At 41.4% G+C, this 19209-nt stretch overlaps 1 protein-coding gene across 1 annotated transcript; it reads left to right on the plus strand.

The window, feature by feature from the left end:
- Positions 1–4602: 4602 nt before the first annotated feature.
- LOC124618412 (craniofacial development protein 2-like) lies at positions 4603–5796 on the plus strand. Its single transcript, XM_047145350.1, has one exon. It carries the CDS (start codon positions 4603–4605, stop codon positions 5794–5796), a length of 1194 nt encoding a protein of 397 aa, XP_047001306.1.
- The last annotated feature ends 13413 nt before the right edge of the window (positions 5797–19209 follow it).

Genomic DNA, 19209 nt, shown 5'->3' on the forward strand with positions numbered 1-19209 from the left:
GAAGAAGAAGGAACAATTTTGATCACGGAAGGAGTGATAGGCGGGATGTGAGAACAGAGCAACTGTCATGGGGACTTGAGCAGAACAGGCAGTGAAAAAAGTGACTGATGCCACAGATCTATATGGGGACTGTTACTTAGGACGTGAACAGGGCAAGACAAGCACATGATAGGACGAGGAATAAAAATTGCAAGAAAAGTAAAGAAAATGGAATTTTTCATGTGGATACTGTCTCACAAAATGAGAAATTTGGGTAGGAATAGAAATTAATTACAGGAATTATGAGAATAGAAACAAAAGGCACGAAAGGAGAAAATGGAACTGAACTACAATCATTAACAAACAGCGCGATTTTAACATTGATCAAATGATTAGCAGAGAAGTCGGAGGCAGATAATAATATTGGTTTCTGTGCAGCAAAATTAATTGAATTATCAGGAAGATGTGTTCGTTCATCAGAAAGTGAAAAAGAAGTGGGCATGGAACCAAGGCAAAAAGTTGATTGGAGCAATGGATGTGATAAGGAAGGAAGGGTAGACGTAATGAACGAGAAAATAACTAAGAGAATAGTATGGAAGGGGGGGAAAAATTATTGAGTTTGATGTAGAATGTTAGGTGCACAATGTCTGTAATATCGTGGCAGATACCAGAATATGAAGATATCCGAAAGAATAGCTACCATCGGTGACCATGCTGCTCTCTAGAAAGGAATGATAATTAAATCAAGACCCTAAGCTGCCCCTAGGCCTTTGTATGTATTAACGGGGGCAGCTGAAAATGTGTGCCCCGACCGGGACTCGAACCCAGGATCTCCTACTTACATGGCAGGTGCTCTATCCATCTGAGCCACCAGTGGCACAGAGGATAGTGCGACTGCAGGGATTTATCCGTTGCATGGTCCGTGAGACCCACATTCCAAACTTAATGTCCGCACACTACATTCGTAGTACCCCTGTCCATTAAACTCATTACTCATGGCAGACAATCTTACCGAGTCCTGTAAGAGTTCGGGCAATGTGTGTGCATTTCCACAGAAGAAGGTCAATGGCCGGTTAACGTTAACTATATGAAGATGTCGGCAGCTTAGCGTCTTGATTTAATTATCATTAGATACCAGAATATTAATAATTGATAATGTTGATGTTCCTGTTGCTGCAGGTGATAACTGTGGTTGTAGTGCTAATGAGTTAAATGCGGACATAAAAATATGTAATTTGTGGAGAACGTTACTGCAGGATATTGCTCTAAGGATAAAACTGAAGCTTGTGTTTCGTTAAACTGTGAGCGTGTAAGTCTGAATGATGTCAGTAATAGTTGGTTAGGAAAGAAGTAGGCTGTTTATGATTGGATATCTTATGCACAATCACACAAAGGTGTGTTGCTTTTAGGATGTAATGAATTAATACTAAAAACTGTCAGGAAATTGGATGAATTAAGTAGAAAAATGTTGAAATTTCTATTAAGGATCTGTCTGAAGAGTTAAAAGGCACATTTGCAGGATGGACATGGATATACAGCAAAAACGTATATATAAATTCAGATTATAAATAAAGAATTACATAAGATATTAATTAGTATAAGCGGTTGTATCGATTGTGGCATGCAACAATTTAAACATTAGAATAATTACGTAGTTCAGTCGTCTTGCGGAGAAGACGGCATCGTTTTTTGTTCTGGAAGCCGTCCTGACAAAACGCATTTCTGCCATCAATGCAGATAATTATTTGGCACTCTGCCATCATTCTAGGAGACGCAATCTCACTAGGCGTACTCACAGTTGCACACAGCAACAGAATTAATGTGTCTATATTTGGTGAATACAGTGATATTATTTAATCTTGTGTTTCATTTATGTTACGAGCTATTGTTCCTATTAGCGGCGTCTCGGCAAGGCTACAGGTTCCATGTTACAAATTATAACAAAGGTCCCGCACGAATCAAAGCCTTCGAATTATTCAAACTACAAAATCCGATATTTTCAGAAAAATCACGGTCAGTTTACAATGAACGGATCTTATGCAAAAAACCATTGTCAAGCGCGCAAAGTTTGTATAATCTGATCACATACTATTATTGATAATTATTATTAATTGCTTGTTCTTTGATACACTCAAACCAGACTAGAAAAGCCACGATAAAATCAAACTGGCGACTTCGTGTCTGGAAATTTTATTGTATTTGCTACATTGTTTTTCTTTGTTGCGTGGATAATGGGATCATATCTGACGAGCGATTACCATTGAATATTTGTAAAGACCAAACAAAAAGACGAACCAATGAAGTTGTTGGTGAAACCTGGAATCTACACTGCATGCTTGGTTCCAAGGTAAGACATCGCCTTTTTACATTAGCACGCTAGCCCAAGCGCTTTCAGTAATTGTAGCTTGCTCAGTAGCTTTGTCTAAATTTTCCATAGCCGTTGCTGTCATTTTTGCGCAAGATCGCGTATTCCTAATTATTTTTATCATTCACTTTCTTACAACAATACAGTCATACCATTCCACAAAATGGCCGAATTGTGTCATGTGCAAAGCTAAATGGCAAGCAGTCATGAATGTTAATTTTTTCACCACTAAGTGTAGTTCTTGCTCAGTTCAGATAACATTGTTACCATACGAAATTAATTTCATGAATTCATTCTCAAACGTGTTTAAAGATTTTTCTTGCAATATACATTATGTGTAGCATGGTGGTAACGCGTAAACAATTATTGTAAATGGGACACGACGGACAACAGACGAAACCGAATCCAACTTGGACACTGGATAAAACATTGACAATGACTCCAGAGTTGACCCCAATGGTAACGATCAATCAGCAGTTAACATGCCTAGTGACGGAAATTTCGTAAATAGATCGACCACTAGTCAAATAGCTAAATCCAACTCAGAGCTCATTCTTGTCCGTGACGTCATGTCAAACGACGTGGCGGGAGCAGAGAAGTTTCAGTTGACAAATATTGCCAGCATGTTGGACACTATTATCAATCAGATTACTGATAACAAAAATCACATCACTCAAATAAAAAGACATTGACGAGCACATGACGGCTTTAAAAACGCATCATGACGAGATTAAGGCTGAATTAAGAGCACATTAAATCTTGTAATGACACTTTGTGTGAAAGAGTAGACTAGATCAACAAAAGACTAAGCGGCTAAGCGTCCGAACTTCACTCAAAATTTTCCAAATTGAAACTACAGAAGGAAAAACCACAAAAGAGGTAAAATATGTTCAAACTGAAGTCAAACATTTAAACGCTACATGCAAAGCTGTTGTCACTCAAGTGAAACCTTATCCGTCAGTTCATGACTCAATAAAACACGCATTACTGTAATTGAAGGCAAAGTTAACACTATGGATAAACAACTTGCAGACAAACTACAATGACACACTGGAAACCGTTTTGCCAACATAAATAAAGAATTTCGTCACTGGGTTGATCAGAAAAATAAATATTTCGACCAATGTATAGAGGAAAAATTACCAACAGTTGTGCACAATATCCATATTTGTTAAAAATAATTAACATGTTAGAGTTGAGGCAGCTCAATCCAACTCACCACGACAGAAACAACTAAACGATGACATAAGACCGGAGTGTAGTAATACTAATAATCAAAGTGCTCGCTTTGGTAATGAAAACAGATATATGTATGACACCTATTCCCTGTGCACAAGACACACCTCACAGAACAGCTGTACACACCTGTACACATGACACCTAATTACAATCGCGACATTTATGGGCAGTATATTCCTTTCCATTCCCCGCAGGGGGCTCCCGTCTTGGGAGTATGTGGGTGGCAACCACACGGGCCCTTAGCTAAGCCTGGCATTACTTCCACTTACTTGTGTCAGGCTTCTCCTGTTTCCTTTCCTATCCGCCCCCCCCCCCCCCCCCCGGCCAACTCTTGGTTTCTTCGACCCCAACGGTATTAGGTTTCCGAGGCCCAAGGGTGTCTTTCACTTTCCTCTCTAGTATCTATTATCTACCCTTCGACCCAACGGCGAAGCGAGCGGAAGAAGAATCTTATATCCTAGGTTCTCAAAGATCGTGGAGGCGGAAGAGGTCATGCCAGACGAACTGGCTGTAGAGGCGCCGCTCAGCCATCATTGAGCTCGCGGCAGTTCGTTGTAGTTCTGGTACTTGAAGTCACATGTCACATACATATGTGCTGTGATGAATTGTTCCAGAATTATAGTGTGTGGGTCACTTCCTCGCAAGCTGTAATCCACCTTAAAGAAATTCACGCAAATGGCAATTTCTCCTGTCATTTTCTCTAAAGACCAATGGCGATGGGATAAGGACGATGGTAGCAGGCTCCGAGTGAGGCTGGAAGCTACTAGTCTGGACCTGCACACTGGCCGCAGGTGTGTGATGGTCGCCTTCCTGAGAACCCGTGTGACTACTCGGGAATCCGGTCCTGCATCTGCGACTGGGCAGGCCTATTTAGGATGACCGCTGCCCACCCTGAATGGGGAAGGCCCTAGAAAATGTGGGCTAAACATCGGAAGTCACACTTGAACCGGGCTGGGAATCCGCACCCAGTAGGTCACTCCTTATACTGTGGACGTAAACAAAAGAAGAATGAAATGATTATGACAATAGGGACATGGAATGTCAGGACCCTCCTGGACGTGAACAATTACAGACCAGAGAGAAGAACCGCTCTTATCACCCAAGAACTAGCCCGTCTAGATATAGACATAGCTGCCTTGAGTGAGACAAGACTCTCAGGTGAGGGACACATTAGTGAGGTACGTTCAGGGTACACCATCTTCTGGAAGGGAAAGGATGCAGGAGAACCACGCATCCATGGTGCAGGATTTGCCGTAAAAACGAAAATAGTGAAAGATCTTCGACTTACACCTGTCTCAATTAATGAAAGACTGATGACTCTTAGAGTACCCATTGGTTCAGATAGATTCATCACCTTCGTCTCTGCATATGCTCCTACTTTAGACAGTGATGAAGACACAAAGAATCAGTTCTACCACCAAGTGAACAGTACTCTCTCTAAAATACCCATTCAAGATAAATTAATTTTACTTGGTGATTTCAATGCCAGAGTGGGAAGGGACAACCGTTTTTGGAGAGATGTCATGGGTAAACAAGGGGTGGGAAACTGCAATGCAAATGGGTTGCTACTTCTTGGTCTATGTGCTGAGCACGAGCTTTTCATCTCCAATACCCAATTCCGTTTGCGTAACCGCTATAAGACCACATGGATGCACCCACGCTCCAAACATTGGCATCTTATAGACTACGTTATTACGCGACAGCGTGACAAGAAAGACATTCACATCACAAAAGCAGCACTAAACATCGATGAGTGCTGGACGGATCATAGACTTTTAGTCAGCCGTTTGAGAGTACCAAAGTATCGCAAGCCACGATCCCACTTTTCAAACCCACCACGCAGAAAATTCAACATAAGCAACCTGAACAACAAAAACGTTCGCTCACACTTCCAAGACATACTGTCTGAACAACTTAACAAAGCTCCAGCAACCACAGATGACGTCGAACAAGAATGGACCACATTAAAGAACATCATCAAAGAAACTGCTGAGAATGTTGTTGGTTGTAGTGCACGGAAAAGAAGTGACTGGTTTGATGACAACCACGGAGAAATCCAAGCCATCATCAATGCAAAGCGGGATGCTTACCTATCCCTTGCTGAAGATCCATCCTGCGCAGAAAAGAAAGCACACTTTCAAGAACTCAAGCAGAAATGTCAAAGTGAAATACGAGTAATCAAGAACAAATGGTGGCAACAGAAAGCCACATAACTCCAAAATCTTTCTGATGCAAGGAACCTGCGTGGCTTTTACGCTGGTATTAAAGAGCTGTATGGACCTATCCGCTCCTCATCAGGAGCACTGAAAGCTGCTGACAACTCCACCATTCTTACTGAAAGTCAGGACATCTTAAATCGTTGGAAAGAGCACTTCAGCTCACAGTTAAACAGCCCTTCTACTGCCGCTGGAGATTTTCTCAAAAACGTCCCACAGCACCCTCCAAAACCCTGGCTGGCTGATCCTCCAACTTTTCAAGAATTTTGCAAGGCACTCAAGAGTGTGAAACCTGGGAAGGCTCCTGGAGCTGACAGCATTCCGATGGAGCTTATTGAGGGTGGCGGCTTGCCTCTAAAAACTAGACTCTTCTCACTTATTATATTAATGTGGGAAACCCGCAAGGTACTAGCTGACTTGAAGAACTCCACAATTGTCACCATCTTCAAAAAGGGCGACAGAAGCGTCTGTGGTAACTACCGGGGAATATCTCTACTCTCTGTCACTGGAAAAATTTTTGCAAGAATCCTTTTAAATCGCCTCCAGACACTTTCAGAGACTATACTACCTGAGTCTCAATACGGGTTTCGACCTTCAAGAGGGACAATTGACATGATCTTCTGTGCACGACAACTACAGGAGAAGTGCAGAGAACAGCAAAAGCCTTTACTACTTGTTTTCTACGATCTAGAAAAGGCCTTTGATACAGTTCCCAGAGAAGCCATGTGGATGGTCTTAAAACGCTTCGGCTCCCCTGAACATTTTGTTGACCTGATTGAAGCTCTCCACGTTGATATGACTGGACAGGTCCTCTGCCAGAATGAAATGACTGGTGAATTCCCAATAACAAGTGGGCTTAAACAAGGATGCGTTCTTGCACCTACATTGTTTGCATTGTATCTGGCAGCTATGCTTTACGAGACAACCGTAAACAATGCAGGAATAGAACTAAAGTACAGGTTTGATGGAGGATTATTCAACCAGTCCAGACTCCATTCAAAAAGGTTCACCAGTACCACTCGTGTGACAGAGCTGCAGTATGCTGATGACAATGCCTCTCCAGCTCATTCACCTGCAGAGTTGCAGCTGTCAGTTGATTCCTTCAGCAGGGCGTACGAACGATTTGGTTTCTCCATCAATATTCCAAAGACAAAGGTGATGGCGCAGCCAACTCCTGGCTCCTCCGTTCCTGACTTCAGCATATCCATCTATGATACACTCTTGGAACAAGTGGACCATTTCCTCTACCTGGGAAGCATACTGTCATCCAACTGCTCATCTGGAAAAGATGTGGAGAATAGATTACGTGCTGCACATGTAGCATTTGGTCGTCTTACAAAGCGTGTCTTCCTGAATAAAGACCTAACACTATACGCCAAACTGATGGTGTACAAAGCTGTAGTCATTTCCACCCTGCTATATGGTTGCGAAACCTGGACGTTATATCGCTGCGATCTGAAGAAACTACACTCCTGGAAATGGAAAAAAGAACACATTGACACCGGTGTGTCAGACCCACCATACTTGCTCCGGACACTGCGAGAGGGCTGTACAAGCAATGATCACACGCACGGCACAGCGGACACACCAGGAACCGCGGTGTTGGCCGTCGAATGGCGCTAGCTGCGCAGCATTTGTGCACCGCCGCCGTCAGTGTCAGCCAGTTTGCCGTGGCATACGGAGCTCCATCGCAGTCTTTAACACTGGTAGCATGCCGCGACAGCGTGGACGTGAACCGTATGTGCAGTTGACGGACTTTGAGCGAGGGCGTATAGTGGGCATGCGGGAGGCCGGGTGGACGTACCGCCGAATTGCTCAACACGTGGGGCGTGAGGTCTCCACAGTACATCGATGTTGTCGCCAGTGGTCGGCGGAAGGTGCACGTGCCCGTCGACCTGCGACCGGACCGCAGCGACGCACGGATGCACGCCAAGACCGTAGGATCCTACGCAGTGCCGTAGGGGACCGCACCGCCACTTCCTAGCAAATTAGGGACACTGTTGCTCCTGGGGTATCGGCGAGGACCATTCGCAACCGTCTCCATGAAGCTGGGCTACGGTCCTGCACACCGTTAGGCCGTCTTCCGCTCACGCCCCGACATCGTGCAGCCCGCCTCCAGTGGTGTCGCGACAGGCGTGAATGGAGGGACGAATGGAGACGTGTCGTCTTCAGCGATGAGAGTCGCTTCTGCCTTGGTGCCAATGATGGTCGTATGCGTGTTTGGCGCCGTGCAGGTGAGCGCCACAATCAGGACTGCATACGACCGAGGCACACAGGGCCAACACCCGGCATCATGGCGTGGGGAGCGATCTCCTACACTGGCCGTACACCACTGGTGATCGTCGAGGGGACACTGAATAGTGCACGGTACATCCAAACCGTCATCGAACCCATCGTTCTACCATTCCTAGACCGGCAAGGGAACTTGCTGTTCCAACAGGACAATGCACGTCCGCATGTATCCCGTGCCACCCAACGTGCTCTAGAAGGTGTAAGTCAACTACCCTGCCCAGCAAGATCTCCGGATCTGTCCCCCATTGAGCATGTTTGGGACTGGATGAAGCGTCGTCTCACGCGGTCTGCACGTCCAGCACGAACGCTGGTCCAACTGAGGCGCCAGGTGGAAATGGCATGGCAAGCCGTTCCACAGGACTACATCCAGCATCTCTACGATCGTCCCCATGGGAGAATAGCAGCCTGCATTGCTGCGAAAGGTGGATATACACTGTACTAGTGCCGACAGTGTGCATGCTCTGTTGCCTGTGTCTATGTGCCTGTGGTTCTGTCAGTGTGATCATGTGATGTATCTGACCCCAGGAATGTGTCAATAAAGTTTCCCCTTCCTGGGACAATGAATTCACGGTGTTCTTATTTCAATTTCCAGGAGTGTAGAACGCTTCAACCAACAGAAGCTAAGATATATCATGAACCTGAAATGGGATGACTTCATATCCAACACGGCTGTTCTAGAGAAAGCAAAAATGCATAGCATGGAAGCTCTTATCATTGGGCATCAACTCAGATGGGTCGGACATGTCGAGCGGATGAAAAATGACAGAGTTCCACGCCAAATGCTGTACAGCGAAGTGAGCACAGGTAAAAGGCCACGAGGTGCCCCTCTCAAACGTTATAAGGATCAGTACAAGAAAAATCTGAAAAACTTGAACATCGATCCGAGTAACTGGTCCACAATAGCAGAAGACCGAAGTCGCTGGTGCTCAGTTACCTCAAATGCTCTTCAAAACTTTGAGCTGGAACGTCGAAGAATGGAGAATGACAAACGCCAGAGACGCAAACTCCTCCAGGCTCAGCCACGTCCTCCACCTTCCATCAGCTGTAATGTCTGTGGCCGCCTGTTCCACGCTAGGATTGGATTGCTAAGCCATCAACGACACTTCCACGCCTGAACCGTGACAAAGGAAATCTCAGGAGAGAAATGAAAACTCGGATACGAGTATCAGCCGACGACGATTCCTTTCCATCCACCAGCCGATCACTACAGTAATTACAGTGAAAGCAATCGACATTACAGCGCCAAAGAAGAACAAAGTATGATTAAACATCGGCAATTTCAACTTTTCATCCCAGAAAAACGTACTGTACATCCTGTAATTTTTCTGAAATCATTTAGAAATGCGTTCCCAAGAGCATGGAGTGACTGAAAGAGAATTTCTTACACTATAGGTTACACCCAGGGTGACGCAGCTGTGTGGGCATATAATGTAGCCGACAGATAGGTGACATATGAACACTATGAAAGAACTTTCTTGTCCAAATTATGGTCGCGGTCGGCACAAGACCGTCTAAGGAAACAAATCGTGGAGCCAGAGGCTTTCAATACCAAACATGGCAATTTGCGCCGGTATTTTGAGAAATATTTGAATATGGGCCACTTTCTTGATGAACCTGTAGCTACTACGTCGATATACTCCGCGAATTGAAAGACAGATTGCCTTTTAATATTAAAGATAAGTTACTGCACATTCCAGACAATGATGCAGAATATTTTCTGTCTGTGATTAATTCCGTTGATGTGTTATATGAGGATCAAGGTTCCGCACGGCAAAACAGCTGCCACAATGTGTTATGTCAGTGGCATGCAAAACGCGCAGGCTAATTTAATTCTGGAGTGTCGGCCGCTGTCGGTTATGTAGCGCAGCAGAATCAACTGTTTCCTTCCGCATACCAAAACAAGTACCAACATGAGCAGACACACCCCATTATGAACAATAATCACAACACATCGTACATAACAAGCGATAATTCACACAGGAGGCACCGCAACAATAGTAACAGAAATACCAGAAACGGAAACAACAAAAGCTGGAACAAAAGCAGAAACAATTACCAGCCTGTACAAAATCAACAGCAGAAATGGAACAGTAACTAGAGTAATGCGTACCAAAATACTGGTCTGGTCCCCCACCTCAGTACAACACCAACACAGGTCCGTGGCAAATACCGCCACAGCCTGTACAGTACCAAAATTGGGCTCTACCCACCAATCAGCAGGTAAGTCAATGTGCTCAACCACAAAAGCCACAACAGATTGGAGAGTGGAATACACAGTATGCTAATGTAAACGTAATACAAGTATCAAGTGGAACTCCATCTCCGGCTGTGTTATCACCAGCACCAATTACGACGGCGTCAAACTAAAGACAGTCACTAGTGGGCCCCAGTTCGTGGCTGCAGAAGGTTTGGCGGGCGACTTCAATATCAAGTCATTATTTGATACATCCACTGATGAACAACACAATGATTATGTAGCAAATAGTTTTAAGCAGGAACCACTGTTATTTATACGCTACAATCATGATGAGGGCTTATCTGATGAACTATTGCAGAAAAATACACAATGTCGTTCATCTAGCAATGATATGGTTTTAACTACAACTTATGGTATAGTAGGAGGTGTTTTGGATACAGGAGTGGCTCTGACTGTTTTAGCGTATAATTTCTGTAAGGAAATGACTGCATTTGAACCTGTACCAGAGTTCCTTGTTCAAAAGTGTAAGATTTAAACTACCGTTGGTAAAAAATCTAGTGGAGTTACGAAGCAGGTTTTTGTGACCATTAAGATAGGTAACGGGACAGTACAATGACCATTCGTCATGGTCCAGAATCTAGTTACTAACTGTATTATAGGTTTAGATACGTAATGTAAGAAGCACAGTATTACTGACTTCTCGAAACGTAAATGTTTCCTTAGACATAAGGGCAGTGAAATCACGATTGAGGACTCTCAAACATGACAAGTATTGTACAGGGTACAAAATTCAATTTTTGCAAGAGAGCGAGGAAACAATCATACATATACTCGCACCTGATACAGAATATGTTTTAAGTTGGTAACGCCACGTAGTGGACTCATTGTTGGAATATTCGCTAGCGTAGCGTTGGGCAGTTTAATGTGAACAGCCAGTAGCGTTGGGCAGTTGGAGGTAAGCCGCCAGCAGTGGTGGATATGGGGAGAGAGATGGCAGAGTTTTGAGAGGTTACTATGAGCGGACGATCTGGACATGTGTCCGTCAGGAAATTTGTAAGATTGGATGTCATGAACTGATATGTATATTATGACTTTTGAACACTATTAAGGTAAATACATTGTTTGTTCTCTATCAAAATCTTTCATTTGCTAACTACGCCTATCAATAGTTATTGCCTTCTGTAGTTAGAATCTTTTATTTAGCTGACAGCATTGGCGTTCGCTGTATTGCAGTAGTTCGTGTAACGAAGATTTTTGTGAGGTATGTGATTCATGAAAGGTATAGTATATTGTTAGTCAGGGCCATTCTTTTGTAGGGATTATTGAAAGTCAGATTGGGCTGCGTTAAAAATATTGTGTCGGTTTAGTGCTGATCAGGATAAGTAAAGAGAGAACTGTCTCAGTACGTTCAGGTTTGCTCAGCTGTTTGAAAATCAAATAACGTAAGAGTTTTTCCAGCACTGTCATTCTTTACGTACAAAGGGGAAGTTTCATATGAAACACTGATTAGACGTAAGTTAAGTGAAACCACTGCTATTACTGGTGATAAACGCTATGAGCTTTATCAAGTACTATCTGGTATATACAGTTCTTTACTAAACGACCAGGTGTCATTAAGACATATGTTTATAAAACTGAAGTCAAGCCTCACCAAATTTTCTATCACGAAACCTATAATGTATCACTATCTCAAAGACTTGTGGTGTGGCAAGAACTTAAACAGATGTTAGAGTGGAAGATCATCGAACCTTACACATCTCCCTACTGTAGTCCATTACTTGTTGTTAAGAAACCTAACGGAAATAATAGAGTGGTGTCGGACGCACGTGCCATAAATGATATTATACTACCTGTATGCACTATACCAGAAAATTTAGAGGAACAGTTACAGAAATTACAGACGTTTCTAGATGCTAAATACTTTTCCACGATCGACTTGACAAATTCGTTTTGGCAAGTAGCAATCACTCCTGATTTCAGAAAATATACTGCTTTCAAATTTGGGGGGCAAACATATCAATTCTGTGTTCTTCCTTTCGGACTGAGCGTCATTTCAGAGGTATTATTACTGCTTTCGATACTGTGATTGGTGATGGGTTAGTTGAGACCTTTTACACATTATTTCGATGATCTTTTGATAGCTACTAAGACTTGGAACGAACATCTTGACACCATTGAAAAGATTCTGAATAAATTTGCATAAGCTGGTGTAACAGCTAACCTAAGGAAGTCAAAATTTGCTTGTAGTGAGATTAGATATCTCGGACACATAATTAATGCACAAGGTATACACCCTGATCCAGGTAAGTTGGACGCTATTAGGGATTCTCCTAGTCCTCGCACTAAAAACAACTGAAGTCATTTCTAGGACTCTGTTCTTGCTTTCGATGCTTCCTGTCACAACAACTATTGAACAGTAAGCATCTCCTAGATTACTTAAGAAGAATCAGGTATGGATCTGGTCTGAGCAGTGCCAGAAAGATTTTGATAATATTAAGCATGCACTCGTGAATGCAAACATTTTAGACCATCCAGACTATAGTTTGGATTTTTCTATGACGTGTGACGCGTCATGCAGTGGCTTGGGTTGTTGTGTATTTCAAGTAGTTAAGAATGAAGAAGAGGAACAGGTTAAAATCACTGGATTTGCAAGCCGTACTTGAAGTGAATGTGAACGTACTTATTCAACCACTGAACTTGAAACTCTTTCTGTTGCCTGGGCTTTCAAAAAGTTTAACTATTATTTGTATGGCAAACACACGAAAATTTATACAGATCACTAAGCTCTGACATTTTTGTTAACATTTAAGTTAGTTCACCCTAGATTATCACGCTGGGCTTTATCTCTGCAGAATTACTCATTTGAGATTGTATACATCAAAGGTCAAGACAACGTCATTGATGATGCTTTGTCCCGTATTCCACAAGGTATGGATGATTGTAAAACTGATCTTGATAATGTCAACGACCACATAATACACTTAATGCAGTATAAACAGTATTACCAATATTACATTGATTTGTGTAGAAATATGGCAGCTTTACAAAAACCTGAGCCGCACTGGAACAAGGTAAGAACTTCAGTCACAGATCAACCTGAGCAGCCACTGTCTAGCCGTTATCTATAATGACGTGTTATTCTATCGTCGTCATCCTGATGCCTCTAACTGGTGCGTATGTATTCCCAAGGACTCGGAACAAAACTTAATCTGGCACACAAACTTAGTTTGGGGACATTATGGAACGAAGAAGTGCCTTGCAAAACTTAATATCAGACGAAAAATTCACAATGTACTTAAAACATATATATCTCGACAGAAATTTAAACCTCAGAACATATATTCAAGGACAGATCTACATTGCATACTACCCATCAAACCCCTGGAGACTGTAAGTAAGGAGATAAGAGGTCCACATTTAACAAGTAGTGGTGGTGTGAAATATATTTTAGCATTTATGACGTATTTTCTAAACATGTTAAGCTGTACGCCATATAATCGGCAACTGCTAACGCATTCTCAGACGATTCTCACTTGACTACAGTGCTCACGTGGAAAAACCTAAGGCAATTTTATCTGACAACGCCACGTACTATACAGGGTACAAATAGCGAAGATTCTTAAAGGACAATAGCATTAAGAACATCTTTATCTCGAAATTTAGCTTACAATCTAATCCTACTGAACGATTTTCAGAGAACTGAACAGTTTCATGAATACATATGTACCTACACAGTATTCTAATTGGATAAGTTATTTGTCACTATTTGAAGAAGTTCACAAAAACATGAATATATGTGACACAACCTATACACCGAAAGAGCTTATGTTCGACGGCAAAGAATCAAATGAGTGGTGCGATCCGCTGTCAAAGCTTTCACCTCAGCAGCTGTCGCATGATGAAAAGGTAAGAGAAGTACTAACCACGCTGACGCAGCATGCTATGCAAGAAACAGACACTACTCTAGTACCATTAAGCGAAAGCAGGAATTTAAGGTAGGCGTGCAAGTACTATTGCGTACTCACCACAAATCTTCTGCACTAAAAACGGCGGAACGCGAAGTGGCGTCTGCTGCACGACGGTCCATTTGTAATTGTCAACATACCGCATCCTGGTGCATACCTGTTGCAGAACCCAAACATATAGAGTCATTGGGTTTTACGCTCATCGAGAGTTAAGAGTATTTCACTCTAAGCAGTAAAAGTATATCTATAAAACACACGTACCTCTCAGTACTACTGCAAGGAAATAAGGTAGCATAAGAAATTTTATTTCAGCTGATCCAGCCAGCAGCAGCAGAAGAAAGAAGCGATTTCGACTTCGCCGAACGTACATAAACTATATCAGCCTAAATTTTAACGCATAAGTTATGACGACATTCACGCAAGTGCGGTGAATATATTTTTGAGACAGATAATTGACTAACTGTAGCGTCGGTCAAGGACTATTCATGACTGGTTGACTTATACACAAAATCACGCGACAACCAAACATTATCACTCAGGAACGGATTAGATGCACTCCATACTGCATAACACGTGTTTATGTGAAGCCAAGCACATATACACACGCTACAGACACTCGTAACGCCAGAATTCTGTAGCTTTGATTATAGTGTGTTGCTTCAGACGTTTGTCCATTAGTATATGTGCGCTTGGGCTTGTTTGCTGATGTATGCAGATGACGTGTCTAATCTATCCAATTTCAGGTGGCATCATAGCGCGAATGCAAAATTTGGGTAAAAAATCTATGATATCCACAAAGTTACGTAAAACCTGTATTCAATATAAAGCCAACATGTAATACATGTATTTATGTGTAATTGTATATAGTGATGTAAATCAAAATGTAAGATGTTGGTATGTAAACGTGTTCAGAAATTGAAATATGTATCAAAATGTGTAAAGCCACGAGGTTTATGTGAAAGAGATTGGTTTAAACACATTCTACATACATCGCAATGCTTGTAATCGCGATGAGGTATGTGCACAAAATTGTTGAAACTGTTCTTCATATATCGCTATGAGAATGATCGTGATGAAATATTTATGTAAAAAACTTGATAACAAACATTATTTGTACATCACCGGATAAACTGTGAGCGCTATGGAACTGTACATGTAAAATGCAATTACATTTGTGGTGAATCGTCTATTGACATTTACCATGATGTAACTGTGCAAAATAATGAACTGGCAAACCACAGGACCTACCGTCGCGACGCACAAAAGCATTGAAGAGAGCTCCATAGGAGGAGGAATTTTGGATGGGAGTGCAGGGATTGTAATGTTCTCGGAATACGGCGGCCAAACTTACCTTGACAAATGGAGAATCGATGCCAGCAGTTTTCCATCGAAAGTCTTGCATCCATGCATTCACGAAAACTTATGTTGTGGAATGGAAATCCGCTGGTCTTCAATTACGCGATGTATGACCTAGGAAATACAGTGTTATCGGTGAAAAAACAGTGCAACGAGTGAACATGTCCAAATATCTGTTGGCAAATCTATGAATAGTGACGTCGTTATGCAATAACATTTACGTTAGGCAAATTACCAAAACACTGCTCACCTTTGCGCTGTTATTGTATGTATCATGTATATCATGTATATGCCAAAGACGACACGTCGTACAAGGACAGCTAATCTGAAACAGAAGGACGTTTTAAATGTTATACTTTCCATGACAGACAATTACCAATAACACACGGTAACGAAAAAAAATTTTTTTAAAACTTTTTTTTACTTTGATAGCTGATCTTTATAGATTTTTATGAGCTGAATCCAACTCTGGTCTTAGTTTTTTGCATCACCCTTAAATTTCGAGCAATATGCTTTTTATTGTATAGTATAAAAATCATGTGCTATACGGTAAAACGCTTTGTTACAACATAACTTGTTGTATTTACAGGAAGTTACTTACAACAATGATATGTGTTAATAGAGGTTTCACTTGTCAGCTTTAATTGGTTTGTATTTTCTTACTCTTTTTTCTTTGAAGCTACTTGTGTAGCTTTTTCTACGATGAGTTGCTTGCTGAACTTCTCGGTGAAGTGATCAACGGAAGTCCCCCAACACGTTGGTGTTCGTGCGGCCTTGGTGGCGTTTTTCCATCACTTTAATGTCCTGGTGAAAACGCTCTCCTTGCTCCTCACTGACATCTCCCATATTGCCCAAGAAGTAATCAATGTGGCGGTTCAAAAAGCGAAATTTCAGGCTCATTAAACATCCTTAAGTTGTAAACTTATTTAACACTGTGAAAGTCCCCTTTGAAAAATTAGTGAATTAGTGTGCTGGTTAACCCCTTATGTTATTGGATTTTGAAACAGCTGAGCAAAACTGAACGTACTCAGACATTTCTCTCTTTACTTATTCTGATCATCACTAAACTGACAAACAATATTTTTAGCGCAATGCAGTCTGACTTTTAATAATCCCTACAAAAGAATGGCCCTGGCTAACAATAACCTATACCATTCATGAATCACTTACCTCACAAAAATCTTCATTACTCGAACTACTGCAATACAGCGAGTGCCAATACTGCCAGCTAAATAAAATATTCTAACTACTGAAGTCACTAACTACTGATAGGCAGAGTTAGCAAATGAAAGATTTTGATAAAGAACAAACAATGTATTTACCTTAATGGTGTTCAAAAGTCATAATATATATATATGTCAGTTCATGACATCCAGTCTTACAAATTTACTGTCTATGATGGACACACGTCCAGATCATCCGCTCTCAAAACTCCGCCAACTCTCTCCCCACATCCACCACTGCTGGCGGCTCACCTCCAACTGCGCAACGCTACGCGCTGTTAACAGCCAAGTGCGCAACACAACAATAGCGACTATTCCAACAATGCCACCCAGCCACAGACTGCACACAGCACAGCCAGTGATTTTCATACAGAGCGCTACGTGGCGTTACCAACATACAAATCTAAACAGCCTACTTACAACTGTAGCTATAACAGAAACATATTCTAGATATTTTTCATGTCCTAAGAACTTTGTAACTACTTGCTTGAATGATACCCATCCATCTTTCTCATTTAAGGTAATTGTGGATTCAAGGTTAACATCAAACATCAATTTTTTATTGTCAGGTCCGACAAAGGCGCCTTCTTTTAGTTTATCTTCTGAAAGGTGTGGAAACTTCTGGCAGAGATACTTAAAACAAGGTCCATCTTTAGGCAAAGACTTTACAAAATCTTTAATTAGGCCTAGTTTTACATGTAGATTTGGTAGGAGTACGTTTTTTGGATCTACAAGGTTTTTGCGTAGAATGTTCTCACCAGGTTTTAAAGACTCCCTCACAGGCCAGTTCTTTCTGTAACAATGTTGATCCCTGGACCTACTGTCCTATTCACACAAGAAACATGGAAATTTGGTAAAGCCACCTTACTGACCAAGGAGCTTGCATGTTACTTTTAGATCGCCACGTATCATCCAACCATGAGCAGAATAGCCTATTTTATATAGTATTATATCTAGGTTTTCATTTCTTTCGTATGTACAGAATGTCCAACGGGTATGGATGCATAACTGTTACCATCGTGCAATGAAACGGCCTTTAAGCTAGTTTTGGATGAATTAATGAGCAGCCTCCAGTCTTCCTTTCTGTATTCAATACCAAACTCATTCATCACACTGGGAATGTATGAGCAGTACACTAAATCACCTTCTTGTTGAAAAAACTTGGAAAATTGCTGCTCTCCCTTTCTATACATGTATATGCTGGTTCCAACTGCCAATAATTTCTTTTCTTTTAATCTAGAGCCAAGCAATTCAGCTTTTTCTTTCGTTAATCCCAGATCCCCAACCAAACCCTTAAGCTTGGTCTGAGTAAACAATTTCGGCTCTTGACTTTCTGTACTACAATGGAACTCATCATCATATGGTTCATGTAAATCAGATAGTACATCAGAAAAGACTTCTGTTGGAATAGAATTTAAATCATCTGGTAGTTCAGGAACAGGCAAATCTACACCATGCCCTACTGGTCGGATGGCGTACGGAAGGTTAGGGTAGCTTATTGCATTCTTGTTTTTCGAATTATGACCAGTAATATCAACACTGGAAAAGTAACAATCATCAGAATGCTTTCTTGGTTCCCTCCATACCATAGGAATAGCAAATCTAAAGGCCTGTTTCTTCTTTTTGGACCATTTTCTCAGATCTTAACACACACATAACGTACCTTATGTGGCGCTCAAGATTTATCTTGATCACCAAGTTTAGATTCAAAGTCACGAAGTCTGTAATGTTTCTTTGGTGTTTTTTAATCACAAATATAACAAAAACTGTCAACAGAATATTTACAACCACTATTAGACATTGTACTGAGCACATGTACAGGAAACGGGAAAGTGAGGTCACACTGACAGTAAACAAAACACCATCTGTTATCACAAAAACAGAATCGCTCTTTTTTTGCTAGCAAATGTTTTTCAGAAGTGCTACCAACGTCATCTACATTCATTACACCCACTTTTTAAATTATTTAAACTATATAAAAGTTGTTAAATTCTTTAAAACATTGCTTAATTTAATAAATTTAACTGTAATATGTGAATAAATGGCGTGTGATATATTTTTTAAGTATAATATTTGTATTTCCCACCCTTTAAAACGTAAGAAGAAGGTATTTGCAGCAGAAAAGTTTTTCCATCGGTGGCCTGTGTAATGAAATGTATTTTGCTTTAACATATGTAGTAGTTTTAAGATTATTGTACCTGTTTTTGATGTTAGTGCATATTTTTTGTAAAAACTTCTTAGAATGTCCTGCCACAGTGATGTCTAGCGCACACACACATACGAACTCTGCACAGGATGTTACAAAAAGGTACGGCCAAACTTTCAGGAAGCATTCCTCACACACAAATAAAGAAAAGATGTCATGTGGACATGTTTC

The sequence above is a fragment of the Schistocerca americana genome, chromosome 1, assembly GCF_021461395.2.
Source record: "Schistocerca americana isolate TAMUIC-IGC-003095 chromosome 1, iqSchAmer2.1, whole genome shotgun sequence".
NCBI classification, from domain to species: Eukaryota; Metazoa; Arthropoda; class Insecta; order Orthoptera; family Acrididae; genus Schistocerca; species Schistocerca americana.